This window comes from Denticeps clupeoides, chromosome 8 (genome assembly GCF_900700375.1).
Source record: "Denticeps clupeoides chromosome 8, fDenClu1.1, whole genome shotgun sequence".
NCBI classification, from domain to species: Eukaryota; Metazoa; Chordata; class Actinopteri; order Clupeiformes; family Denticipitidae; genus Denticeps; species Denticeps clupeoides.
Window position 1 is genome coordinate 2580209 of NC_041714.1, and position 26353 is coordinate 2606561.

At 42.2% G+C, this 26353-nt stretch overlaps 2 protein-coding genes across 5 annotated transcripts; one reads left to right on the forward strand and one right to left on the reverse strand.

Annotated features, from left to right (window-relative positions):
- The first annotated feature begins 388 nt into the window (after positions 1 to 388).
- ift140 (intraflagellar transport 140 homolog (Chlamydomonas)) lies at positions 389 to 24540 on the forward strand. 3 transcript variants are annotated; one of them, XM_028989253.1, is made up of 30 exons: positions 390 to 637; positions 1028 to 1194; positions 2195 to 2419; positions 2502 to 2623; positions 2697 to 2827; positions 2952 to 3127; positions 3334 to 3425; positions 3608 to 3714; positions 3888 to 4027; positions 4119 to 4322; positions 4407 to 4479; positions 4666 to 4757; positions 5340 to 5467; positions 5550 to 5667; positions 6056 to 6177; positions 6272 to 6395; positions 6648 to 6779; positions 7250 to 7285; positions 7854 to 8041; positions 18229 to 18406; positions 18582 to 18772; positions 19778 to 19873; positions 19962 to 20094; positions 20737 to 21009; positions 21214 to 21396; positions 21860 to 22066; positions 22322 to 22534; positions 22614 to 22780; positions 23716 to 23857; positions 23945 to 24540. In XM_028989253.1, exons 2-30 carry the CDS (start codon positions 1048 to 1050, stop codon positions 24149 to 24151), a joined length of 4347 nt encoding a protein of 1448 aa, XP_028845086.1. In that variant the 5' UTR covers positions 390 to 637; positions 1028 to 1047; the 3' UTR covers positions 24152 to 24540. The 3 variants fall into 3 exon arrangements, with proteins under 3 accessions (XP_028845088.1, XP_028845086.1, XP_028845087.1); XM_028989254.1 differs by lacking the exon at positions 7250 to 7285; XM_028989255.1 differs by lacking the exons at positions 18229 to 18406; positions 18582 to 18772 and having other exon boundaries at positions 389 to 637.
- Positions 10115 to 18984, reverse strand: tmem204 (transmembrane protein 204). Of its 2 annotated transcripts, XR_003750537.1 has the most exons (4): positions 16399 to 18984; positions 15060 to 15215; positions 11007 to 11359; positions 10115 to 10134 (listed from the first exon to the last, which is right to left on the reverse strand). XR_003750537.1 is itself a non-coding variant. In XM_028989291.1 (3 exons), the coding sequence occupies exons 1-3, from the start codon at positions 16655 to 16657 to the stop codon at positions 11115 to 11117; spliced, it is 660 nt and encodes a 219-aa protein (XP_028845124.1). In that variant the 5' UTR covers positions 16658 to 18984; the 3' UTR covers positions 10196 to 11114. The 2 variants fall into 2 exon arrangements, 1 of the variants encoding a protein (XP_028845124.1); XM_028989291.1 differs by lacking the exon at positions 10115 to 10134 and having other exon boundaries at positions 10196 to 11359.
- Positions 24541 to 26353: the final 1813 nt, after the last annotated feature.

Genomic DNA, 26353 nt, shown 5'->3' on the forward strand with positions numbered 1-26353 from the left:
ATTCGTGGTACCGTTCAAATGTCGCCTCCATGTGCGGCTGCCCGTGTCACCCACAGCCAGAAGCCGCAGCTGCAGGGTGCCGGGTGCGAGCTGCGGGGTTCGGGGTGCGAGGTGCCCACCGGCGCCCTCTGTCGGGGGGGTTTGGGAGCGTCTCGTGGCTCCGCTCGTGTTGTCACGGTGCGGGGTTAGGGGTGCCGGGTTTGGGGTTCCGGGTGCCCACCGGCGCCCTCTGTCGGGGGGGTTTGGGAGCGTCTCGTGGCTCTGCTCGTGTTGTCACGGTGCGGGGTGAGGGGTGCCGGGTTTGGGGTTCCGGGTGCGGGGTGCCCACCGGCGCCCTCTGTCGGGGGGGTTTGGGAGCGTCTCGTGGCTCCGCTCGTGTTGTCACGGTGCGGGGTTAGGGGTGCCGGGTTTGGGGTTCCGGGTGCCCACCGGCGCCCTCTGTCGGGGGGGTTTGGGAGCGTCTCGTGGCTCCGCTCGGGTTGTCACGGTAACTGGAAACGACGCTCCAGCACCCAGTGGAGCGAAAAGCGAGTGGGCCGGAGCTCCGCTTCAGCCAGCCAGCCTGACTGCTGTGCCGCGGTCAGGAGCCTCGGGCGCGGCGCGTTGCTGCAGACGTTCGGACGAGCTGGACCCCAAGGTATTTCCTCGGGAGCGGGAAAAAATGGCCCCGCTTGCTTCGGTCAAACATTCAGGCGTCTCGACGCCGTCGCCAGGCCTTACGAGACGGATTAGCAGGCTAACAGCACCCCGCTAGCCTGGAGCTCCTGCAACTTTTAGCCTAATTCCCTGTCCCGGTTATTTATGCACGTAATGGAAGTAAACATTCTACGTTGCGCTTGCAAAAGTAGAAAAGCAACAACTTTTATATATCTGACTGGAAGCTAATGGGGAGGCTCCGGACAGCGCTGAAATCTCATTACTTCACTGTATTTCCAAGTTGCAGATCATGGTACAAGTACTAACTAATGTCCGGCCTTTCTGCTATCCTCGAGAAATGTATTCAGTTTTAAAGTGTGTGCGTTCGCAGATCCTCACTTCCAGACGAACATGGCGGTGTATTTTGACCACCGTATCGAGGCGCCGGAGGAGAGCGGCGCGCCGACGCTGATCGCGTGGCATCCCGCCCACCCTGTCCTGGCCGTGGGATCCCTGAACCCGGCCACTGGCGGCAGCGTCGACCTGTACATGCAGCACGTGAGTCCCGCTCCGACGGAGGCATCATCATCATCATCATCATCATCATCATCATCACACTCACACACAGCAACCCCAAGCTCGGGTCGAACCATGAATAATACTGAGACCACATTAAGACCTCGAGTTATACCCGCTCTATGTCGAGGTGGTCGCTGGTAATAATGCTGCATTCATATAAAGAATATTTAGATTAAATTGTAATTTTCTTGTTGTCGAACTTTGTGTACAGAATCTACAACAGAGTGAATTAAATAGATGTATTCATAGTTGGGGTCCTAGTGAACCGGAATTGATCTCTTCATCGATGGTAACTTGAAAGCACGTTGTAAGTCGCTCTGGATAAGGGCGTCTGCCAAATGCCGTAAATGTAAAAATGTAAATGTAAATTTGTACATGGCAATGGAACTGGAAACTTGTAACTACATACTGTACAGGCCGGACACACCTTCTCAATCAATGTGTTTTCTTTCTTTTCATGACCATTTACGTTGGTAGATTCTCACTGAAGGCATCAAAACTATGAATGAGCACATGTGGAGTTATGTACTTAACAAAAAAGGTGAAATAAGTGAAAACATGTTTTATATTCTAGTTTCTTTGCTCTGATTACTGCTTTGCACACTCTTGGCATTCTCTCGATGAGCTTCAAGAGGTCGTCACCTGAAATGGTTCTCCAACAGTCTTGAAGGAGTTCCCAAAGGTGTTTAGCACTTGTTGGCCCCTTTGCCTTCACTCTGCGGTCCATCTCACCCCAAACCATCTTGATTGGGTCCGGTGACTGTGGAGGCCAGGTCATCTGCCGCAGCACTCCATCATTCTCCTATATTCATTCATAGTTTTATGCCTTCAGTGAGAATCTATCAATGTAAATGGTCATGAAAATAAAGAAAACACATTGAATGAGAAGGTGTGTCCAAACTTTTAGCCTGTACTGTAAAACATGTCCAATGAAGTTAGGTGTCCTGTGAGACTGCGGTGACACCTCTGTTGCATACAGGGGGAGCATGTCGACCAGTGCAGAGTGGAACGGGGCTGTAGCCCGGCGGTGCTGCGCTGGCATCCGAGTAAACCTGTTCTTTGTGTGGGGTGGGAGAACGGAGACGTGCTGCTGCTCACACATCCCTCTGGAGAGCAGACGCCACTCCCACAGAACTCCCACACAGCCTGCATTACGCTGCTGGAGTGGAGCCACAGTGGATCCAGACTTGTTACTGGGGACCAGGTAAGTGCGCACACTCCCGTTCAAATGGTGGCATGTTTTTTTTTGTATTTTTATTGTCGTGTACGTCCATGTGTGTGTCTAGGCGGGGGTGTTGACTATGTGGAAAGTAGATGCGAGGGGCAGACTGCAGGGCAGTCACCTGGTGAAGCAGGACTATGGCAAGCCTCTCACCTGTTGCATCTACCGACCCACTCCACCAGCAGAGTGAGTGGCTGATCAAAATGTCACCCATACGCATAGCAAGAAAACCAATCGGAATCGTAATCCCCGTTTCTAGAGACGTGGCACTATTGGCGCGTGCAGCAGTAAGTGGTGACGAGAGCGCCCTGGACATGTTTAACTGGAAGAAAGCTGGACGAGGAACCAAACCACATGATGGCCATCTACTGTACTGCAGCACAACCGATGGTATGATGTACAACAACAATCATAAATGTTTGTTTGAACGGAGTACGGTTTGTGTTTTTTTTTTTCATGGATTTTTCCCTTCCCTTCCCACCCTGCCTTGTGTGTTTTGTGTTTATCTGTACAGGCTGTGTGTACAGCGTCGATGAGCGAGGGAACAGTGTGTGTGTGTTGACAGTAGAGGGCGCAGTCCAGAGGCTCCTGTTTGTGCCGCGTAAGGCGATGCTGGCTGTGGTCACAGAGTCACTGGTGCTTTCACAGTTTAGCGTCACACCTGACTTTGGAGCGCAAGAACTCAGCAAGGTATATAAGATGTACACTCACAGTAACACGCGCATCCATTACTGTGTTTCAGTGCTAAAATAATACACAATATTTCGTTTTTGTGTTTCAGTCACATACACATGTTTTTAGTCCAAAAAAAGAAATAGCTCACAGTAAATGAACTTGACCTATAGAACACTACCTAGTCTTCATGCTTTACCCGCATCTGCAAATTTTACTTTAAGGTGAAGCTGAGTGGAAGAGGCGGCCAGAATACAGTTATTGTTTGGACAGAGAGTGGCCTGCTGATCACAGCATCAGGAGATCCAGTCATCAGGTCTTTAATGTGCAACCTCAAATCTTTTACTCACTGTTTAGTTAATATTCATAATTAAAATAAGAATGATATATATTTCACGTATTGGCATTACATTTGTATTCATTTATAAAATTTAGGTAAAATAAATTGTTATTTTGTTTGGCTGTCTTTCCTTATGTAGTCCCTTTTGTGTTTTTCAGGTTGTGGGATTTGGAAAAAGATGATAACTACGTTTTAAGTCTGGATGAGAGTTTGGGCTTTGAGAAAGGAGAGCTGCTTAACTGTGTTTCCTACTGTCCAGCTAAAGGTAATTAAAACACATTTAAGTACTTTACTTTATTTTGCAGACGCTTTTATCCAAAGTGACTTACAGGAGGAAGACACCAGCAATTCTCGTTCGATTTCTATAAATACATTTGCATTGATATACCTAGTTATGCCATAATTCATAATTGTGTGTATTATTATTTTCTTTTCCAGAAATCCTTGCGGCAGGCACAAATAAAGGACATGTTGCATTGTGGAGGATGGTGGCAGAATCCAATCAGAAAGCAGTCACAGCAACACAATGGAAATTACAGTCACCTACAGAGGTGGAAGGGAATGTCACTCAGCTACAGGTATGAGTGTCACAGAAGACAGACAAGTGCACATCACACTGTCTTAAACAGAATGTCAAGGTTTCTCCCTCTCCCTCCTGCTCTCTTTCAGTGGGGCTCCAGTATATGGTTGCTGGCTGCGTGCACAAGTAGCACAGTGCAAATCCTGAGTGAGCAGCTCATGTGTTCCCACTTCAGCCAGCAGGCGGCAGCAGTGCAGCTCACGCCCAACACTCTGAGTTTGTCTTACTTCAACACAGACACACAACTAACGCTTCGCACTGACACACACATTCGTGCGGTGCAAGTCACCAAGGTAGCTTATACTTGTAACAAAAATGTTCATTGAAAGTTGTTTAACATAATTGTGGAACATCTATCTGTGTTTTCTTCGTGTTAGAGCACAGTTATTGTTTGGAATGGAAAATATTTGACCGTGTACGAGGCAACAGGACCAACTCTGCACAGCACAGGTACACACAGTCCTTTTCATGATCCTCAGGATCTGATAATACACCTCTTACTTGCATATTACTGACATCAATGTGCGTTATTGCAAAATGTGTAAATTGAAATAATTCCGAACACATCCTTACTCTTCACAAAATACAAAATACATGGTTCTATACCTCATGTCACAAATAACCCTGCTTCCTCAGGATCTTTCCCATGTGAGTCTCCTGCATTGGCCATACACGAAGAGAACATTTACACGGTAGAGCCCAACAGGGTGCAGGTCCGCACACCACAGGTACAAATAACAGAAACTTTCTCTTTTATGCCTCCTTCATGCTTTCTCCAATGTCTCAACTTTCACACACATGTATTATGTATAATATTCAAAAGTTTGGGGTCATTCAGAAATGTCCCTAAAAGCGTTGGATAAAATTGTCTGCTAAGTAAAGTAAAGTAAATGTCCTTGTTTTAATGGAAAAATCATGAAATGAGTTTGAAGAGAAAATGTTTATTTTAAAATAAATAGGAAAATTTCATTGACAAACCTATATATAACTACATGCAACTGTGCCCATGTTTGCTGTTGCAATGCTAAAATGTGCCTTAGTGAACACCGCATTGGCCTCTCTACATTTATGTTGTTATTTTGCTCTACCATGGTCATATGCAACATTAACAATGTATGGACAGTATATATTGGATCTATTTTCTTTAGTGACAAACGGTTGTTTTCTAAAAAAAATTAGGACTTTTCTGAAAGAAAATCCTATATTTTCTAAATCCTGCTTAATATCTGACCTCACATACACAGTAACAGTATTTGGGAAGAGGTGCATTTCAGTTTATGACTTGTCTGGGGCACTTGGGATGTTTGCAGGGTACCGTGAAGCAATTGTTGACTTTCTCGGAGGCAGAGGGGAACCCAGTGTTGCTCAACGTCTGCAGATCATTCCTGGCTGTGGGGACGGACACAGCTCACATCAGAATATTTGACCTGACTAGGAGGTCTGCTAGGAGGACACACACATGTGAACATACATTGCATTTTCCAGGGTTACATGCCTGTGTGTGTTTTGTGTTTGTGCAGGGAAGCCAAGCCCTTGTGTAATGCTAAAGCTCTGGCAGAAGTGATCCCTGATCTGGGAGCTCTTCACTCTGTCAAATGCAATGCAAATGGAAATCAAATTAGCATCCTCATCACACGGGTTAGTACATACATGCACGTAAATGACATACATTTCTGATCTAATCCTGTTACATTTCCATTTCTGGCATTTATCAGACGTGCATATCCAGAGCGATTTACAATCAGTAGTGACAGGAACCGTCCCCCCTGGAGACAAGTGTCTTGCACAGGGTCACAATGGTAGTGAGTGGGGTTTGAACCTGGGTCTTTGTTGTTGTTGTTTGTGTTGTCTGGTTCATAGATGAATATGTTACTCACTAGGTTACTGTGAAGGCTTCTAACAGTCAACATATATTAAATGTATTTTTATGTTGTGTCTTTTATCACTTTCTAACCCTGATATACAGTTAGGTAACTTCAGTGGATAACTAGTTTTGATTATATTGATTATATTTATACACTGATAGGTAAATGGGAGACCAGACCACAGGGTGTATTTTTATGATGTGGAGCTGGACACAATCACTCACTTTGACTTCTTCATTGGAAGACCATCCAGTGGCATGTCACACACAGAGGATAAGGAGAGGTACAATACAGTCATATGTGCAAAACATCCACCTGTTAATTGAACCTCATCCAATCTATTAATGTTTAAATCTTTGTTTTTATCTGTGTGGTAGGAGGCAGGGTGAAGAAGCAGACCTCTGTGGTCGTTATCCAGTCTCTCAGTTTTGGGATGAATCTGAGCCAAGACTTTTTGTGTGTGAGACAGTGCTGGTCAACTCTGTTAGCCAGTCAGAGAAGGTATAATATTATATATTACGTGATAGCATAGGCAGTTTTTTTTTACCTTGGGGTTGCTTTATATGATTTTAGGAAAACATTTCTTTAAGCTTCAACACATATACAGTAGATTAGGCTCAATATATGTTAGATATATGCTAGAGAGAATTAAAAGTAAGAAAAACATTAAATGCTTTCACATAGTAGGTAAAAGGAGAATTTTTAATGCTATTATAGGCAGAAGAGGCTTATAGGTTCTTTTCTATTTGACAGGCAGATGTGTTGGTGGTAACATTCTTCATAACACAGGAACATGGCCTCCTGCTCCAAGATTCTACTCTTAGGCCTATAGGAGTGCAAGGTCTACTTGCCTTGGACACACCCTACTACTACTACACTTGTAAGGTAAAAACATCCTATAACTGTGTAAAAATATCCAGTTTCTTTCCTACAAGAACTGAATGGAATGTGATTGTACAACTAACGTTTACAAGAAAAATGTTCTTTGCATCGGCTTGTTCCATTTATTCCATATAATATAGAAGTTTATATCATTTTAATAATAAACATAACTTTTTATATTATGTTGTGCACTGCTGAATACAAAAATCTGCAGTGTACTTGTCAGAAAGACAGTCAAACAGATCTGGTAAAAATGATTAACTTCATATATGTTATTAATGTTTTCATTCTAAAATATTTTAAATTCTAGCATTATCAGCCTTTTTTTCCCTGGTTGTTATAATAAGTAACATTAGAAGTGAACCCTCACTGGCATTCTATTGATGTATTTATGTAAATAAGCCATCATTGCTTTTTTTTGTTTCTTTGGGGCTGTCTCTGTCTCTTTCTCTCTGTTTTTGGGTTGGTCCTAGCTCTTGTTTCGGAGGGGTGGGCTTTTCCTCCCTGATGTAAGTATCAGGCCTCACTAAACTCTCCCACCCTTCAGCTCCCCCTCCATTTCTGTTTTTCTAAAAGCCGCTCCATGACTCTTGTAGCATTTGTGTTTATCTGTTTCTGTTTGCCGTGTGCTGTGGGAGTCTGCAATTAGAATTTTAGGTTGGTTCATATATTTATAGATTTGTGGTCTGTATTGAATTTAATGGATGCTCATAAAGCACACTGAGCATCTAGATTTCTATTATATAAAGTTTACATTTTAGTTTATTCCTCTACCCATACTTCCAGTGCTTCACTGTGGATGTGTTTTGTGCTAAACACTGAAGTGAAACGTGCCACTTGTGACTTTCTGCTTGCTACCTTCCACACAGAACAGATATATGTGCTTTCTGTTGGTGTGTGGTGGACTTGCTCATCGTGCTTTAGGTCTTTTGTTGGCCTCTCGTATCAGGGCTTTTTTCTCCTTAAAATTATTTGGGGATAATTTAAAATAAAAATTATTCTTAATTATTTTTTACATATCATCCTGCTAGTGTCATTTCCAAGGGGTGCGCTCCTCAAACTTTCTTGTCCCATCAGCCTGGAGAGGGGGCCGGGGATGGAGAGCCAAGCGCCTCACCTCAGATGGTGGTGCGGCGAGCGCTGCGGGATTTCAGTGGCCTGGAAGACTGTGATAAACCCACGCGAGATGCACTGCTCAACTTCAGCTTCTACCTCACCATCTCAGACATGGATGAAGCCTTCAAAGCAATCAAGCTCATTAAAAGGTACATCCATATACACACCACACATACTCCTGGCCTTATCAGGCTCAGAATGAACAACTTACAGATTCATGTCTTTTTACACCCCCACATAACAATATTTCATATTTGACAGAGTGTGTGTGTTTAATGGGAAGTTGAAATTGTTTTTGTCTATTTACTGGTAAGTTAAATATAGGACTGAAAGGATGTGCTTTTATAAACATACAGAGCGTCACACACACATCCTCCTGCAGTTGTTGCCCACATGCAGAAATAGGTCAGTGAGGGCTGGATGTGCATGTCAGTGCTGACTGAGATCCTGTCCTGTCATCACCATGAAAGTGCATCATCTCAGATATGCCACACTAAGTTGTAGAGTGAACTGTAAAATAGAGAGATGGTGCCAGTCTGAGGTCCTATATTCATTTAGACCAAACCTTATCATAAAGACAGGAAAACAAAAATGTCTGGTTGTCACATAAGATTTAAATAAATAATTATAAATATAATTGCCTTTAGCTCCTGAGTTTTAACATCTACGGCATATTTGTTACATATGGTAATCATTTTTAAAGTAGCTTTTGTGAGTATTAACAGAAGTTGTAGTTGAGCTTTTTTGTCATTTCAGCTAAATACATGTTAGTGAAACGAAATAATGTTTCAGCATCACTTCAGTTAATCCGTACAACAGTTAGAAGTTAACAAAATGGATACAGAGAGGTATGTAAATGTAATCTCACATTTAAAACATGTAGCAGTGTCATATGGAATGGAATGTGTATTTTTGGTCTAGAGTCATTTCCTCTTATTCAGACTGTCCTTGAATTGTCCATACACACACACTTTTATAATCAATTAAATGATTTAAGTTCAGGTTGACAGCCACATACCATATTTTCAAATTTCCTGTTTCCCATAAACATGAATCCAGATGTAACCAGCAATTTTTTTCACCATTTCATGGCTATGGTGTTGGGTTCCATCAGGCTGAAAATGCAATAAAGCAGCTTTAATTGTATAGTATTAGTTATCAGTTATCAGTAAATATATTAAAATATTATAAATATTATGACCACCCATCTAATATACAGTTCTTTATTTGAAGCACAATTTTACAAGAAAGGTAACTTACTGAAAATGTGTTAGTACTGAAATAAAAAAAATAAAAAAAGTTTTTTAAGGTCTTGAACATGATTATCATTGTGGCCTGATGATCTGTTTCCTTCTGCCTGTTGGTGAAAGGCAGCGGGGAGAGGGAACACTGGATGCACTGTGCTTTTATTTCTGTCATTTTACTTCTGTGCATTTTGATTAGCACTAATATGTAAACTGAGGCCGTGAAACAGAGACCAGCATCTGCTGATTACAAATGCAAAGTCAGAGGTGTTGAAAAAACCTTTGACCATGAAAATTTTTCAAAAGACTCATAACTGCTACCACAATAATGTCTGGTTCAGGCTTTTAAAAAGCTGTACTTGTCGGGCTTGGGTCTAACTTTCAAGGTCTGATTAAAGCTGCAATCCGTGGCTACATGCACTCTTTCTATCTGATGGGTCCAGTCTATGTGGACCACGGCCAAACAGTGGTGGGTCCTGCCCTTCACCATCTCTGAATGGTTTAGAATACGACATGGACCTAAAATGCCATTTGTTGCCTGAATGACATGGAGTTTACAGAGATTCTCCCAGCTTGTCGCACCGAGGTGACTGCAGATTTTTTTAGCCATTGAGAAATTAGCTCTGTTATCCATGCTGTGCTAGTCTGTTTTTCTCATATCAATATTATGGGAAATCTGGATGCAATCCCAACCCCTGTCTGTAACACCCTCTAACCATGCAAATTATGGTAAGTGCACAAGTGCACCAAAAGGAAGCAAACCACTGCAACACCTATGTATCATGTTTTGATGACATGGAAAAATTCCAGGAGGGGAAATTGCTTTGATGGCCATTGTTTAATATTGTGAGATTATCAAACTCTTCATCATTTTTATGTCTGCCTACAAGCAGCCATAAACATCGACTTCACACGCAATGACATATTGTATTGACGTTCCCAGGTAGTTTAGTGCCCAAAGCTAATGTGTGTGTGTGTGTGTGTGTGTGTGTGTGTGTTGGAGAGCTGCACAGGAAAGAGGACCGTGTTAATTCAAAGAAAACAGAACTCATAATTTGGTTAGACTTGCATTTTCATGAATTTATTTGTCATTTGTACACGTTTTTCCTCAGTGACCTGCAGATATAAGAGGGGGTGTAGCTTTAGAGAAGCAGATTAAAGTATTCATATATTTTACATTTAATTTAACTACATGTACCTCAAGCAAGCTGATAATAAATCAGACTTCACTCTGGACTAGACTCTACTTGGTTACAGCACTGGATGCAATCTTGAAGTTCAGAAACCGGGGTTAAATAAAGTGTGCAAAATAACAAAATGACATAATCTTAAATTATTATTACATCAATACTTTTACTTCACAGCTATGAAGTATGTAGAGTTTCTTTTTTTTGTCTGTATAAATGTTTACTATTTTATCTGCAATTTGGTCAGCGGTCAGTTTGCCACCAACACAATTGTGGTGAAGCTATTTAATGTTTTGGACGTTTTGCAGGTACTAAGTATCATGCAGTATCATAATCCCTTGGTGTAGTGTTTGCCTTTTAAGACGATTCTTTTGAAAGATGAATCCCACTAGGCTATCATTTGTGCCATCTGACTGATGAAGTGAAAATAAGAATTCAAGTTAGGTACCAGATTACCCACAGCAATAATGCAGGGAATAATGCAGTGATTAATGAGTAGTGTGTGGGCCAGCTCAGTCTGATTTTATAAATCTAAACTGCTCTTAATATAACAACCAAGAGTATCAACAATATACACATAATATATAGAGATATGTTCTTTTTATAAGTGCACTTAAGAGTATGTCAAGATCCAGCTTGATCTTCTACTGACCATTTACTTTTATAGACATTGCAGTTTCTCTGTGTGTGTGTGTGTGTGTGTGTGTGTGTGTGTGTGTGCGAGCGGTCTGCGTCCTCCAGTCAGCCAGTTCAGATTTGATTGCTTCCACCAGGCCCTTTGGTTTGTGGTCTCAGCATGGTGACTCCACGTAGTCGTTGTCAAGGCGTGGTCTGAAAGTTGTTGTAAGCGCTCGACTGATGACGATTACTCTTGGGGCTAGACAGTCATCACGGCGATGCAGAATGTCCCAGATGAGCATAGCAGCGGCCAGTGTGGCCAATAGGCATGCAGCAATGTTTATGTAGCAAGAGTAGGAAAGCTGCGTGAACGGACCGATGCGGTAGAACGTCACCAGACCAATCACCAGCACGAAACCTACAGAGGGAAACAGGAAAAAGTTTTTAGGTCTGGTAAACTCCAGAATTAGTGTACTTGTACATGCTCTGTGACTGTATGTGGCTTGTGTGTATTGTACATTTGTGGTGTGTTTTGTGGTCTAGAACTGAGTTGAAAGAGCCAACGCTGATTTCGCTGATTACACACACACACACACACAATCTGAGAGACATGCAGACAAACAGTCTGGTCTTATGTTACTTTGTCTGGGAACATTTCCTTTTTTGTGTTTTTCATTGCACTCAGGAAGGCAGCAATTTGCCAGCTGAAGTAAACTTTGGCTCAATCATGGCTCGACCTTCACAGCACACCTTACCTTGGGTTCAAAACCCAAAGGCTGATACGCAGTCTTTTTCTTTCTTTTTTTTATTCCAAAGATCATAGCATAAAATGGCCGGGGACTATAAGAGGAAGAAGAGTTTCCTGAGACTCGCTCGTTCGTGTAAAGAATTTATCTGACATTTCTGACAATCTCTGTTCATTCTTGGCCCAGTGCAATCTTTAGACTCCTTCCTCTTTCTTGTCCTCTCTTCTCCAGACTCCTTTTTTAAACCCTACCCGCCCCTTTTATCTTTTTACTGGATCCCATTCTCACCACATTCCAAGCGCAGTAGAGCCTCCAAATGTGGCTTTGTAAAAATGTGTGGTGAGTGCTATTAAAATTCATTTTCATCCTTTAGTTTTATTGAAATTCATTAAAGCCAGCAAATCTGTTCTTTTTTATGGTTAGCCGTTTCTCCCTCCTTCAGACTTTTTCTTTTGTTCTCCTTTCTCTTTCAGTAAAAGCCGCTTTTCCTCTGTGCCTTGCTGCAACTCAGTGGCAAGGACAACACAAGGCATTGTGCCAGATATGAACTTCTGCCCACCAGTCCTTTCCCCTAACTTCTCATGATGAGGTGGTGTGTGTTGGGTTTTTTTGTCAGATGTTTGTAGATTTAAGTGTAGGAACCTATACAGAGACCAGCAAGTTTGTGTGTAATGTCAGCCAGTAATATCTGCACAGAGCAAAACCAGGCATTGCAGAGAAATACCAGTTAAAAGGTTTTTCATTTCCAGATTTCAGTGCCATTCATTGAGTAAGAGCCTCTTACAGAACTCAGACCTATATGAGCTATATTGCTTGTCCTATATTAACAAAGTGAAATCTCTGCAAATGGCCGGTCACAATGAAGGAGACAAATAAGATATAACAGCATGGTTCTGCTTTTCAGAAATAATTACTTGGATTACCATACTGCTTAACTGAGATATTAATTCATACATTGCCACCCAGTACATTTGAAACGTGGGTCTTTGCTCCAACGTATGCAGCACTAAATTCCTTCCTTTCTGAGCACCAGGTGGATGGTATTTTTCATTCCTCGAACCTTGGATTAATAAAAATGAAATGGAACTGGAACTGACGTAAAGGTGGCAAGGAAGCATAGGCTGTGACATCAAGCCATTCATTGCAGCACCACCAAACTCTTGACTGACCCCTCCTCATTTCTAGGTAGTGCATGTAGCTTTATTGGCATTGTAACACACTCTTTTTTTTCACCTCATTACACTCAAACACTCTAATTCCAGATTCCTTATATTCCTCTGAATACATTTTGGAATGCATAAGCTGAATGTTTTTATTAAACCTGATCCTGTAAATTCTCTATAAATAGAGTACTAATTAGTTGTTTTCTCAGTGAAAAGTGTAGAAAGGTGTGTGTGGGGGTCTACTGTCAATTAAATTAGGCATGTTTGTCTCTCTTATTGGGCGTTACCATTAGAGCCAAGGGAAACACTGTCGCCATAGTGTTGTGTGCAGTGCTGGTGTGTGTGTGTGTGGGTGTATGTCTGTTATCTGGTACAAAGGAACACAGACTGTGTCTGTTCCTGGACAGTCTGTAAACAGAATCTTTTAAGAAGGGTAGCTTATCAAGACAGTATCCCCACCCAGCACACATGCACACACAATCAGTGTTGGTTAGACCTTACAAATCTTTTTCTTAACATCCTCCCAGAACCCCCTTCCCAAATCACGTAAACTCCTGCACTCAGCTCATTCGCAATCTGGATCTATGCTTATCCATTCTGATCTATAAGTGGTCTGTGTAAAACACAATTCTGTTAGAATTGCCTTCCGTACACAAATACACAAATACAAAGTCCTTGTCATTCCTCGCCTCTGCATCCCCCTTTTCTTTCCTTTGTGTGTGTGTGTGCGAGTGTGCACATGGCCGCTAGGCTTTGGTTTTTTTTTTTAAACAGGTAGTGGCAGCACTTCCCCGTCCTGCGTAGGGAAATCCTGGCGCCTGCCCGTCTCTCCCTCACCGCCTCTCACAGACGCTAAATATAACTACAGCTGTGACACTCACACTGTGCTATCACTGCCTCAACACACACACACACACACACACAATGCACACCAAACTATTCCATCAGTTCATCAGTCCAAATCCCGTATACATTAATACCATACTTTTATACCGCTATAACACTAGATCTCACACAGCACTCAAAAATATAACCTAACAATGATATAAGGGCAGCATGATTAACAGCATAAATAAATTAGATGTATTTCTTTTTTACAGTATGTCTCAATGTGCATTGACAAGCCCTTACAGCTGAATTAACTATTCAGTCTCCCATGGAGAATAAAAATGGAAGAAACTTCAGGAAGGAGTAAAGCAGAGAGGGAACCCTTTCCTGCATGAAGATATGCCAAACCACTCTTATGATCAGAATGGGCTGTTATGAAAATAGCTTCATGCAGACATTTGGACTATTCTTGGTCTTAGTCTCAATGAAGAGGCTTTCCAAGAAGAGTTAGTGTTGATCTGATAAAGACTGACTGGTTCCTGCCCAGGCCTCCAGGTCATTGTTTCTGAGCGTTTGATTCTGAAAGAGCTTGATGGTTGGGGGCTCTGTGGGATTTCATTTTATTTGTTGATATTTGCTCTGTTATAGATCCTCAAAGCACCATGTCCTTTTGCTCCAAGACCCTTTACATCTAATATGAGAGGCAGAGAACCAGCCCCTCCCCAAACATCAACATGTGCTCTCTAAAAATGTGTGTTCTGCTGACATGCAATCCATATTTATTTCACATACATCTCACGCAATACCTGCACTCAACAGCCTTCCTCAGACTACTCAGCCTCATCTTTGAATGCCTTTTAGCTGTGTACAGCTGCAAAAAATGATCAGTGATATTTTATGAAAACCTGGATTTTTCCTTTCTGAAACTTAAAATATTCTACACAGTGAACTACATTATTAAATAATGATAGCAAAGCTCTGTGGCACCATTGTGAGAGCCATTGTGTCGGGGTGAAGAACAGGGTGGTAGTACCCTAGTAGGTAACACACTCGCCTATGAACCAGAAGACCCAGGTCCGAATCCCGCTTACTGCCATTGTGTCCCTGTAACTACTGGTTGTAATTCGCTCTGGATAAGGGCGTCTGATAAATGCTGTAAATGTAAATGTAGTATGCTTGCATTACCACAAACATAACCAGCAAAAAGTTAAAGTAATACCTGACGATGTGAGGAAGCTTCGTTGCTACAGGACAAAATATCAATTGTCTACCACAAAATCTTATAATTAAAACCACAACTTATGATATAATTTATGATTTGTGGGGATGTTAAAATTGGTCACACAGTTAATCATTTGCATGATTCTTAGTTTGTACTCACTTGCCAGCTGGAACAGGGCTGCAATGGCCTCCTCAAACCACTGTGAATCCTGGGTAATGAAGTTTAGCTCCAACAGCCCCAGCAGATAGATCAGCTGACCTGCTGTCAGGGCAAGGGTTGCCAGGAGATTACAGGCTCGCATCATGTCGAACTGCACTGGGACCGGATAGGAAACACATCAGGCATCAGTTCATTATATAGTTGTATGGGCAGTCACTCAACAACAAACACATTTCGCACACACCAACAGGACAGGAATGGTTTAGCTAATTTAACCGCATTTACACGCTTCTCCAGTTCTCCGTAGACTTGTGCAGATGTGCAGTCAGCTGTGCTTATAGGGAATGTGATCCATTCCCAGTATCCTGTAGCCCAGAATCCCCTGCCTGCACAGTCTGCTTGCAGTTCATTCAGTCAACATCAAAATTGATTTCAGTTCAATCAAGGATCATTTCCTTTGACATGGAGATGTAATTAAATAATATATCTCTGAGAAAGTAGATTACAAAATACTAGTACTTTTAGAGTATAATACATCAATGCATTGCCTATTATGAAGTATTTAGGGCTATATTGCTGCATTCAATTTCTATCTATTAACGTGTTAAAAAATTCTTCCTAGCCACAGACAATCCCTACATAAAGACAGTGAAGGAGTTTTATGGCTGATTCAGATGACACATCTTTCGCATGTGGATACAGTACATGGTTTTCAAATGGAGCTGCTGAGAGGCTCAAACACTGGAGCAACAGGCTGTTGTGTGCCCATGATGCACCTGTGTTTTTTTCAGGTGCACAAAGACTGGAAATCAGGGACCATCTGAATTAGGCCTTAAAATTGCCCACTGAATAATTATTTGTTATTTTCACCATTTCCCCCCATTTTATTTACTGTCAGGTAGTCTCCCCAGCAGTCTTTCCCTGACTTGTCTCTGTCTTAGTTTTCAATGTACGTTATAGAAAGTTTTAGTCTTATGAATTAATTCCAATTAAACACAATTCATTTAGTACATTCATCAGTAAAATGTTCCGAAAACACTATTAGATATATTCTAAATAAAGAAACTACATTGATATTTCTAATTCCATTGACAATAATGTATTAATTTTGTAAGGGAATGGACAGAATTAAAAAATAAAACTGAATTTATCATTGAACTGGGTTAAATTAATTTTGTGCTAAATTCCTATTGGACAGTCATTACTTGTTAATTTAATTTAATCACTTAATTTAACCCAGCATCAGTTTTTCTAATTTCTCATTATACACACGAGAGTCATAGGGAAATTAACAAAATAATTTTGGATGCACGTATGTCTACCTATAGAAGACACTTACGTTTGACTGTGCTGCGTGACTCTTGGTACCCGGCATAATCTGAGCCCCAGCTGAGGCCCTGGCACAGGGCCCTAGTGGAGCTTGCAGATCTGGACTCATCCTCCCCTAAGGGGCACATCCTCCACAGTCCCACGCTGCGCCTTCGGCCGCTCTCCATAGTCTGCAGCACCCAGCCAGAGCTCCAGGCCGCCGTGTTGTTCAACACGAGGGATAGTAGGGCGACCGCCACTGCAGCCAGCACCAGCCTCTGCACCGCCATACACACCCCCAGAGAGAGGCTCCCCAGGGTGACACTGGCTGCCACGACCCCTGTGTAACAGGGCTGTCAACTGGCCTTCCTGACCTCCTGCTCTTGCACACTTGCTCAGATGAAAGGATGAAGCTTTAATGTTAGCTAGAGAACATCTCCACTCATCCTCGTATTTTGGGGTGGGGGATTATAGGGTCTCAGGCCGCCAGGGATATTTCTTAGCCCTCTTCTTCTGATGCAGGAACTGCACACGGACCAGGGGACCTCCAGCACACAGCCTTGGCCATCTCACAACTTCTCCTTCTGTTAAAATCCCTCTGACTGTTCCACCCGCTCCTTTAGCCTCTCCGGGTAATCAGCTCCTTAGCGTTTCAGCGGGTCTGGGTGAGGACTCCTCTTCCCTCCTCACCTCCTCTTTGTCTCGGTTTTCCCTGTGCCGTTGCTACAGCTGTTTCTTCTTTTCCTCTTCTTCTCCCTGGTGTCCTCCCCCGCTGGAGGAATGCAGAATGATGGATATCTTGCAGCAGTTGTACCGTCTCACCGTGATCTTGAGTGTGTGTGGTGTGTCTGAGAGCTGTGTGGTTTGTATGTGTTCTGAAGTTGAAAACTGAGACGGTGCGAGTGGGTCCACCTCTGCTCCTCCCTCCCTCCCTCCTTCCCTCCCTCCCGTTCTCTCTCTGTGACAAGCACAGTCAAACTGCGACAGGATGCATTTCCTGAGAGGAAAAGGGGTAGAGGACACAAAACTCAACCCCCCTCTACTATGCGTCTAATTCTCTCGATCTGTCTCCCCCTTTTCCCAGTCCCAGCTGAAAGACTGGGAGGTATGTTGTTCTGGGTTTTTGCTCACTGTTAGTAGGCCCCCAAAGATTCAGAGAATTTCCTGTTGCCAAACTTTAATAAACAGCCCCATCTGTGTTTCAGGAGGGGAGTCAAATAAGGACCAGATGGTTGTGGAATTTAAACTGCTCACGCAGGATTGAGAGAGGGAATGATAAGGAGTTTGAGGGAGAGATGGTGTGTTTTTTTTATATGTTCTCAGTACAATTCATGGTCAGTTTAATGCTATCTAATGGCTTTTCACAGTATATAAATGCACGAGTTTTCATCATTCTCAACTATAGCAAAAGTGCAATTAAGGGTGAACACCAGAAACCGGCAGCACAAATTTGAGGTTCAAATTTGCCGCAATGGGGCTTGACAATGTATGAAAAAATGTGGAAACATGATCTAAAACATCGCATTTTACTTTAGCTGTATAGACCAATTCTATACAATTTTTTTTTTATTTTATTATCTAGAAATTAATCATAAGAATTATATGTTCATTTTGACAGCCTTAAAACATACATAGTACATATTGTCATAATTATAAAGATTCTAAGTACTGTGTTTTTCCTTTTGTTACAGAGGACTTTTATCATTTCCACAGATTTTCATTTTCCAGACTATTTAATATCAGTTTTTCATGACAGCTCTACTGATCTGTTGTGGTGTTAGAGATGTATTTTAAACTTTTCTCAATTAAGTATGATCTCTGAATTCATGCTTGTGTCCCCCTATGTGACCTTCGACCTCAGTGAGGCGGTGTGGGAGAGCATGGCACGGATGTGTGTAAAAAGCAGACGTCTGGATGTAGCACGCGTGTGTCTGGGGAACATGGGTAATGCTAGAGCTGCACGTGCACTGCGGGAGGCGGAGAAGGAGCCAGAACTGGAGGCCAGAGTGGCGGTGCTCGCCATACAGCTGGGCATGCTGGTAATATACATCACACTGACACTGACTCACACACACACATTTTTCACACAACCGTTGAATCCATAAAGGATTCTCAGTAAAGTGAAGTACATTGTAAATTACACCCATGAGCACAGGCGTCCTCTCTACAATTCTCTTCATCTTGCATGAATATGTACATAACGCTATTTTTCAGGATGAGGCAGAGCGTCTGTACCGTGCATGTGAGCGGTACGATTTGCTGAATAAGTTGTACCAGGCGTGTGGTCAGTGGCAGCGGGCGGTTGAGACCGCAGAGACGCACGACCGTGTTCACCTGCGCACTACCTACTACATCTATGCCAAACACCTGGAGGCCATGGGTGACACCACCATCGCCCTGACCTAGTGAGTGACCTCTCAGCACTCAGCACCCTTCACAGAGCCCATAAATGAGCCAATGTATAATTCACGTTGCTGGAATTCGGTTTTGTAGGTGGTATTTTTTTCCAAATAACTTCAGCTACAAAATTAAAGAAAGTGAAATGATTGTCCACAGCACATAATGAAATGTGTCCTCTGTATTGTTCAGCCATGAAAGGCGCCCGGGGAGCAGTGTGAGGGGACAGTGCTTTGTTCAGTGGCACCTCTGTGGCACCTTGATAGCTCGGGATTCCTACCGGCAACCTTCTGATTATGGGTCCGCTTCCTTACCCGCTAGGCCACCACTGCCCCAAAAAAGAATAAGCGCATGGCAGACATTTTGTATTATAATTGTACTTAATATACCAAATGATACATCAGAAGTATATAGTAAGGCCTGCTGTGTTTTGATTTGCTCTTTACTTTGAACTATAGCATGGGCTGTTCTGATATTTATAGTTCTGGATTGGGTTGCATAGACCTAAGAATGTTCCGAGACATTGTTCTGAAAAAGTTTCATTTGGTCCATTACAAAAATGATTCAGCACAAAAACAGTAAATGTGGCAATTACTTCAGTATACCTTATAATCACTGAATGTCAGCTGTATTAGGGTGAATTTATTTGATCTACTTGATGTTTTATATATTTTTTTTTATTATTATACAGACATATTATATTGTGGTTTTCTGTTTTTCTGTTCCTGTAAAACATTTTTATGAGAATTCAGTAGAATACTTCAGACTTCCATCCTTGCCTTTTTTGGGTTGAATAGGACATACAACATACATGATCTATATTAATAAATTTTTTTAGTGTTCTTGCATCATCAGCACATTACTCATTCTTCCTTCCACCCTCCCTTGTGTGTGTGGGTGTGCGAACTGTCTGTGTATTTCTGTATTTTCGTTTTCTAGTGCTCCTTTTTCTTCAGCCATTTGTTTCGATCTGACTCATTATAACCATCCTGTCTGTTCCATTTTTTCCTCAGTTATGAAAAATCTGACACACACCGTGTAGAAGTTCCCAGAATGCTCATTGATGATTCCGTTGCACTGGAAAACTATGTAGACAAAATGAAAGACAGGTAAGTCCTAATCCCTCATTTACTTTCAGGTCTTTTCTTATGATGTTGGAGGACCAATTAATCTCTCTCTCTTCATTTAATTGGATAGGAACCTGTATAAATGGTGGGCCCAGTATCTGGAGAGCCAATCAGATATGGAATCTGCTCTGCACTACTATGAGAATGCTCAGGACTACCTTTCTCTGGTGCGCGTCCACTGCTACTTAGGAAACATTCAAAAGGTAATGTGCCTCAAAGATGGAATAGATGGAACAGTGGAATAGCCACGGCAATGGTCAGAGAAGTGGTGAGAAAGTGGGGAGTGCAACCCCTAGAGGGGCCATTGCGCTATTGCAAAGCGCAGAGGTCAAAAGAACGTCGTCAGTGTCTTGGGAGGAGCTTTGGCTGCCCTGTTTAGGATTCTCTGATTATACTTTCAACAACTGAGTTCCAATATGAACTCATTCATCCAAGATGAATAATTGATCATAGCCACATCAAAATCCATAAAAACATTGTCAAACCTGTCAAAGCTTAGATTCTTTAAATATATGCTGTAGGCACACAGCAAGGACCATGTGGGAACATTCTATTAAAGAGCTTTGAACTGATATCAGCATCTTCTTGAAGTAAGACACTATTATGCCCCCTAAACAAATTCCTAGTTTTTGCACCAAAAGATGTGCATACAGAAGGGGGGTCTGGAGAGAATAGTTTTGAAGCCCCTGGTTTGACCCAGCCTGTACTGCCTTATTTTGTTGATAACCACCAATTTCATCATTTCCCAACATCTCAAATGTTACAATATCTACATGGAGACAATGCGAAATGGGAGATCGATTAGCTAAAGACTGTTTTTATCATATAATTTGCTAAATTGACAGGCAAGTGAGATAGCCAATGAGACAGGAAACCGCGCTGCGTCCTATCACCTGGCCCGTCAGTACGAAGGACAGGAGGACATCAGCCAATCAGTACACTTCTACACACGTGCTCAGGCCTACAACAACGCCATCCGTCTCTGCAAGGAAAATGGCCTCGACGAGCAGCTGCTTAACCTGGCATTGCTTAGCAACCCTGAGGATATGATGGAGGCTGCTTGTTATTATGAGGAAAAGGGGACACACATGGAGCGTGCCGTCATGCTCTATCACAAGGTACACATACACAAACATTTTTACATTTATATTTTACAGCATTCGGCACACGCCCTTATCCAAAGCCACTAAGCTACTCACACCCCCTAGACAAAGAAAACTGAGTGTTGGGTAATGTTGTATTAATCACATGAGCACAGATAAACCTGGTACAGATAATTGACATGATGCCATAATGTAATTTTTGCTCACTGTCATTCTCAGGCTGGCCATGTCTCTAAAGCCCTGGAACTGGCCTTTGCTACGCAGCAGTTTGCTGCTCTGCAGCTGATTGCAGAGGACCTCAATGAGAACAGTGACCCTGCCCTACTGGCACGCTGCTCAGACTTTTTTATCAAGCATGGCCAATACCAAAAAGCTGTGGAGCTGCTGGTGGCTGCCAAGAAGGTGTGTTTGCATGTTTGTGTGCTACACTGACCAGAAATAACTACACTACCCTTGGATTAAGAATAAATATATATAAAACAATGCGTTGCTCTTTTAAAATATGATTGCAAGAAAACGTTCCAAATATTTAAAACAAGTGTAAGTGAGTGGTGGTTCAAATGTAATGTAATAAATTTCATAAAAATTGCCACAGAATCACTGCATCCTCTCCAGCAATTTTTGGAAATAACCACACTATCCAGAAATTCTAGCACAAATGTCTGGTCTATGGTATGCATTGTTACACTTACACAAACATATTTAGTGGTAGGACCATTCTCAGTTCAGCAATGATTTTGATGTGCTAGTGAGATGCTCTCCCTGTAGTGTTTCAGGTAAAGCAGTCTTTATGAGTTAAATAAGGGAGTGTTAATCTGATGCATAAACTATAAAATGGGTGATTTTGTGTTTCCTCTCTGTGTAGTACCATGAAGCACTGCAGGTGTGTTTGGATCAAAGTTTGACTGTATCAGAGGAGCTGGCTGAGAGCATGACTGTGCCACGTGACTCCACCCACCTGTCAGAGGTAGAGCGTAAGGATCTGTTGGAGCAAATTGCTGACTGCTGCATGCGTCAGGGCAACTATCACCTGGCAACCAAGAAGTACACTCAGGCTGGAAATAAACTGAAGGTAATAACTATGATCACACATGTTTCTTCTTTAAGGAGTTTGAATTTAATGGCACTGCACAGTAGAAATAAGCGTTGCCATTAGAGTTATATTCACCTTTGTCACTTCAAGTCCCCATACACCCCCATACTCTTAAGACCTTGTTGTTCTGTGAATTGTGCCATTTAAACACAGCCATAGGTCTTTTAAATTGTGATATTGTGTTCAATTTTTTTTTAAGAATATTACATGTTGCATTTGTGTGTGCGCGTACAGGCAATGCGTGCTCTGCTGAAGTCAGGTGACACAGAGAAGATAGTGTTTTTTGCTGGAGTGTCACGACAGAAGGAGATCTACATCATGGCAGCCAATTACCTGCAGTCTCTGGACTGGAGGAAGGATCCAGAAATCATGAAAATCATCATAGGCTACTACACCAAAGGACGGGCTCTGGACCTGCTAGCAGGGTTTTATGAGGCCTGTGCTCAGGTGGGTGGGCATGAGTGTGTACTACTCTGGAGTAATTACTGTCAGGAAATGGGTTTACGTGTTTGTTTTATGTGTGTAGGTAGAGATCGACGACTATCAAAATTATGAGAAGGCTCTGGGTGCCCTGACAGAGGCCTATAAATGTCTGTCAAAAGCAAAGAGTCGGAATGCAGAGGAGCAAGAGAGCAGACTCACTGAGCTTACCCAGAAAATTTCACTGGTCAAGAGGTTCATCCAGGCACGAAGGTATTGTACAATGATAGGATGCTACATTTTTGTCAAACTCAGCAGTTGTGTGGGCTGGCGCCCTACCCTGCTTCCAATGTCCCAGAATGGGCTCCAGTACCCAAAACCCTGATGCTGATCAGCAAGTAAGTGTACATTGTACTATCAGTATGCACTACTAGCTACCACAATTTGTCTCTGAAAGTCATTACTCTGACCCAACTTACAATGTCATTCATATAGAATCTTGACTATATGAGTGATCATTATACCATCATCATAAACATTATATTCATGGGGAGAAAAACAAAAACAATCATTGCATTTTTTACTCCGTCACTATCCATAACCACTCATCCTAATCAGGGTTGCACTTGCCGGATCCCATCCTGGGGGTAGGACGGGGACTACCCACACACCATTCACACACCTGTGTCTCTCTCTCTCTCACACACACACACACACCCACACCAATTGCCATTTACAGTCGCTTATCCACCCAGCGTTTATATTAGTGGAGGAGACTTGAGATACCTGAGGAAACCAATGCAAACCTAAGCAGTGGTCTTGCTTGTTTTGACAGTTCATTAAATGTACTAATGAATTGAACTTTCAGGGACTTCCCTCTTTAGACTGACAAAAACACACCTACCTATTTTTTGAATTATTATTGCACATTTTATTTGCACATTAGCATTTGCATTATTTTTACTTTGTACTGTAATCGTTAGTTATTTCACTAGCTACACTCATTCTGTCTTCTTGTTGTTATTCTTGCACTGCCTGTGTCCCTGGTTTGTCTGTCGCACATGTGCACTTTACAGCAGTACGTAACTTTGTTTAAATGTTACATGTAGCTCCAGATCCCGGAGAAATGTTGTTTCTATCCATGATGTACTGTCTACCATGTATGTTGCTGAAATGAAATGTGTGTGTGTGTGCGCACTCATACTCAGGCTATATGAAGAGGACCCGGCAGAGGCTGTGCGTTTGTGTGAGGCTCTCCTGCAAGAGGCAGAGCTGGACCCAGCCGTGAGAGTTGGTGACGCGTATGGCTTTCTGGTGGAACACCACTGTCAGCAGGGCAATTTTTCACAGGTGCACTTTTGTCTCCTCTGCGTAAATGCATGTGTGTTTTCATGCTATGTTTTGAACAGTTTTGACTTCCTTTGGTGGTTTGTGCAGGCAATCGCAAAACTAGAGGAGCTGCGACGTATGATGCCCTCTGTGAACTTGAGTTTGTATGTGAGCCAGCGCAGTTTGAAGGCACTACAGGGAGTGACGGGGATACAGCTCACCCACACGGAGCGGCAAGATCCACACACACGGACACAGCACGACAGCAGTGGAGAAGATGACGAGGTGGAGGAAGAGGACAACCTGCAGGACTGAGACCAAGTGACTGTTGCTGCTCCTAGCTTTGGTTGATTTGCCTCTAATTTATATAATACATTTTTTAATTATTATGTATGTCAAGGTTCTGCCTGTCTGCTTTTGCAGAGAGGCTTTTGTGTATGGGTTGAGGAGAAGTTCAGGCTCAGAATCTTTTTAAATGAATTGATCAAGAAGAGGTTCAAAACAATCAATTCCTGATGGAGGATTTTATTTCCTGAACATAACACTTACTCTGTGCTATTGATGTTAAAGTCTTATGAGATTTAAATGAAATATAAATGATTATTATAATGTAAAATGTTAATGTTTTCTATAGTTTATCAATACAGTTTTTCAAATTGTTTATCAATTTTTAATAAAAATCTTTATATGTTTTTGCAAACTTACATTACCAGGTTTTAGGAATCTTGAACACCTTTCTACATCATACACCTAAACTGTACTGGTCTATGTATATTTCACATCTCTAGACCTTTGATTATAATAATACATGTATTTAGAAAATGTTTTATAGTTTTATGACATGGTCCAACTGAAACAATGAGGATGCTATTCTCGAGGTACATATTTGTGTTTGGAGATCACGTAGATATTGAAGTCTTAGACACTTGTAATGTCTCATTTTTTTAAGCTCATTTTAACTTTTAAAATTTGTCAGATGGGCTGGGTTAGCACCAGATGCAAACATATCAGAAATTAACATAAAAAAGGCCTTACACTGTTAATATTTACATTCACTTTTAGTGGGAACTGTGTGGCTGATCAGCCTCAGAGAAAGGCTTGCTAAAATAAGAAGTAAAGAAAATGAGCATGTCGGATGTAAATAGTTGAATGTTGCATGTTGAGGTGTGTGTTAAACGGGGGTTAAACACGGTTTAGTGTAAGTGGGCGGTTAGGTGGCGGCTACATTGCGTGGTGCCAGAGAGTAAGAGCATTCTTACTAGCATTCTCACTAGTCAGTCAGTAAAACCTTTACATTACATTACAATTACATTTACAGTATTTAGCAGACGCTCTTATCCAGAGCAACTTACAATGCTCAGGGACACAATGGGATTTGAACCTGGGTCTTCTGGTTCACAGGCGACTGTGTTACCCACTAGGCTACTACTACACTAAAAATGGGCGTGTTGTACTTCGGCTACCAGCTTGTACAAATAAAAAGCTCTTATTCCAGCCAGAATGACCGGCAGGCGAAAGCTCGCCACATCATTCTAATGTGCGCATCACACAGCTTTTACTTTGTCAAGAATATGTTGTTTATACATTTATTAACATCATGGTCATAGTCCCACACCCCAGACAACTCTATGACCACTTTTTTACCGCTCGCTTGTTCTCTTCGTGTTAAGATCTTCAGCTCCATCTGCAGCCAATGCGCTACCTGGTGGAAGGCCAGACGTTACAGAATTTGGCAGAGCGACTTACAACGTGCTTTCAAGTTACCACAGATGAAGAGATTAATTCTGGTTCACTAGGACCCCCAACTATGAATACATCTTTTTATTCACTCTGTTGTAGATTCTGTACACAAGTTCGACAATGAGAAGTTTACAATTTAATCTAAATATTCTTTAAAGAGGAAGGTCTTGAGCTGCCATTTGAAGGTGCTCAGTGACTGAGCTGTTCTGACCTCGAGGGGACGTTCATTCCACCACCGAGGGGCCAAGACGGAGAAGAGTCTAGATGAGGAGTCTTCCTTTTACCTTCAGAGATGGAGGGACCAGGCGAGCAGTACAGGAGGCTCGGAGTAAACGAGGTGCAGTGCGAGGTGTAATAAGGGCTGTGAGGTAGGATGGTGCTACTCCATGTTTGGCTTTGTAGGCCAGCATCAGTATTTTGAACCTGATGCGTGCAGCTACTGGGAGCCAGTGGAGGGAACGTAGCAGAGGGGTGGTGTGGAGAATTTGGGAAGGTTGAAGATCAGTCGTGCTGCTGCATTTTGTTTGAGTTGTAGAGGTCAGATGGTACGTAGTGGTAGACCAGCTAGAAGGGGGCTACAGTAGTCCAGTCGTGAGATTACTAAGCACTGAACCAGTATCTGGATGGCCTTTATTTCGGCAATTCTATACCAATTTTCAGTGGGATGTTGTTTGCCCACCCCTGTTCTATAGTAATAAAATAAATAATTTTCAACCTTCAAACGTTTCAAAATCTATTTAAAACATTATCGGCAAATTACCCTCAGATCTACCTCAT

Bases quoted from the DNA above. Each gene is read 5' to 3' on its own strand.
- ift140 (XM_028989253.1), top strand. From the start codon at position 1,048: ATGGCGGTGTATTTTGACCACCGTATCGAGGCGCCGGAGGAGAGCGGC. The intron at 7,286-7,853 runs GTAAGTATCAGG...TTGTCCCATCAG, and splicing joins GTGGGCTTTTCCTCCCTGAT to CCTGGAGAGGGGGCCGGGGA. The intron at 22,535-22,613 runs GTGGGTGGGCAT...TTATGTGTGTAG, and splicing joins TTTATGAGGCCTGTGCTCAG to GTAGAGATCGACGACTATCA.
- tmem204 (XM_028989291.1), bottom strand. From the start codon at position 16,657: ATGGCGGTGCAGAGGCTGGTGCTGGCTGCAGTGGCGGTCGCCCTACTA. The intron at 15,216-16,398 runs GTAAGTGTCTTC...ATCCGGTCCCAG, and splicing joins GTCACGCAGCACAGTCAAAC to TGCAGTTCGACATGATGCGA. The intron at 11,360-15,059 runs GTGAGTACAAAC...TTCCCTCTGTAG, and splicing joins AGCCCTGTTCCAGCTGGCAA to GTTTCGTGCTGGTGATTGGT.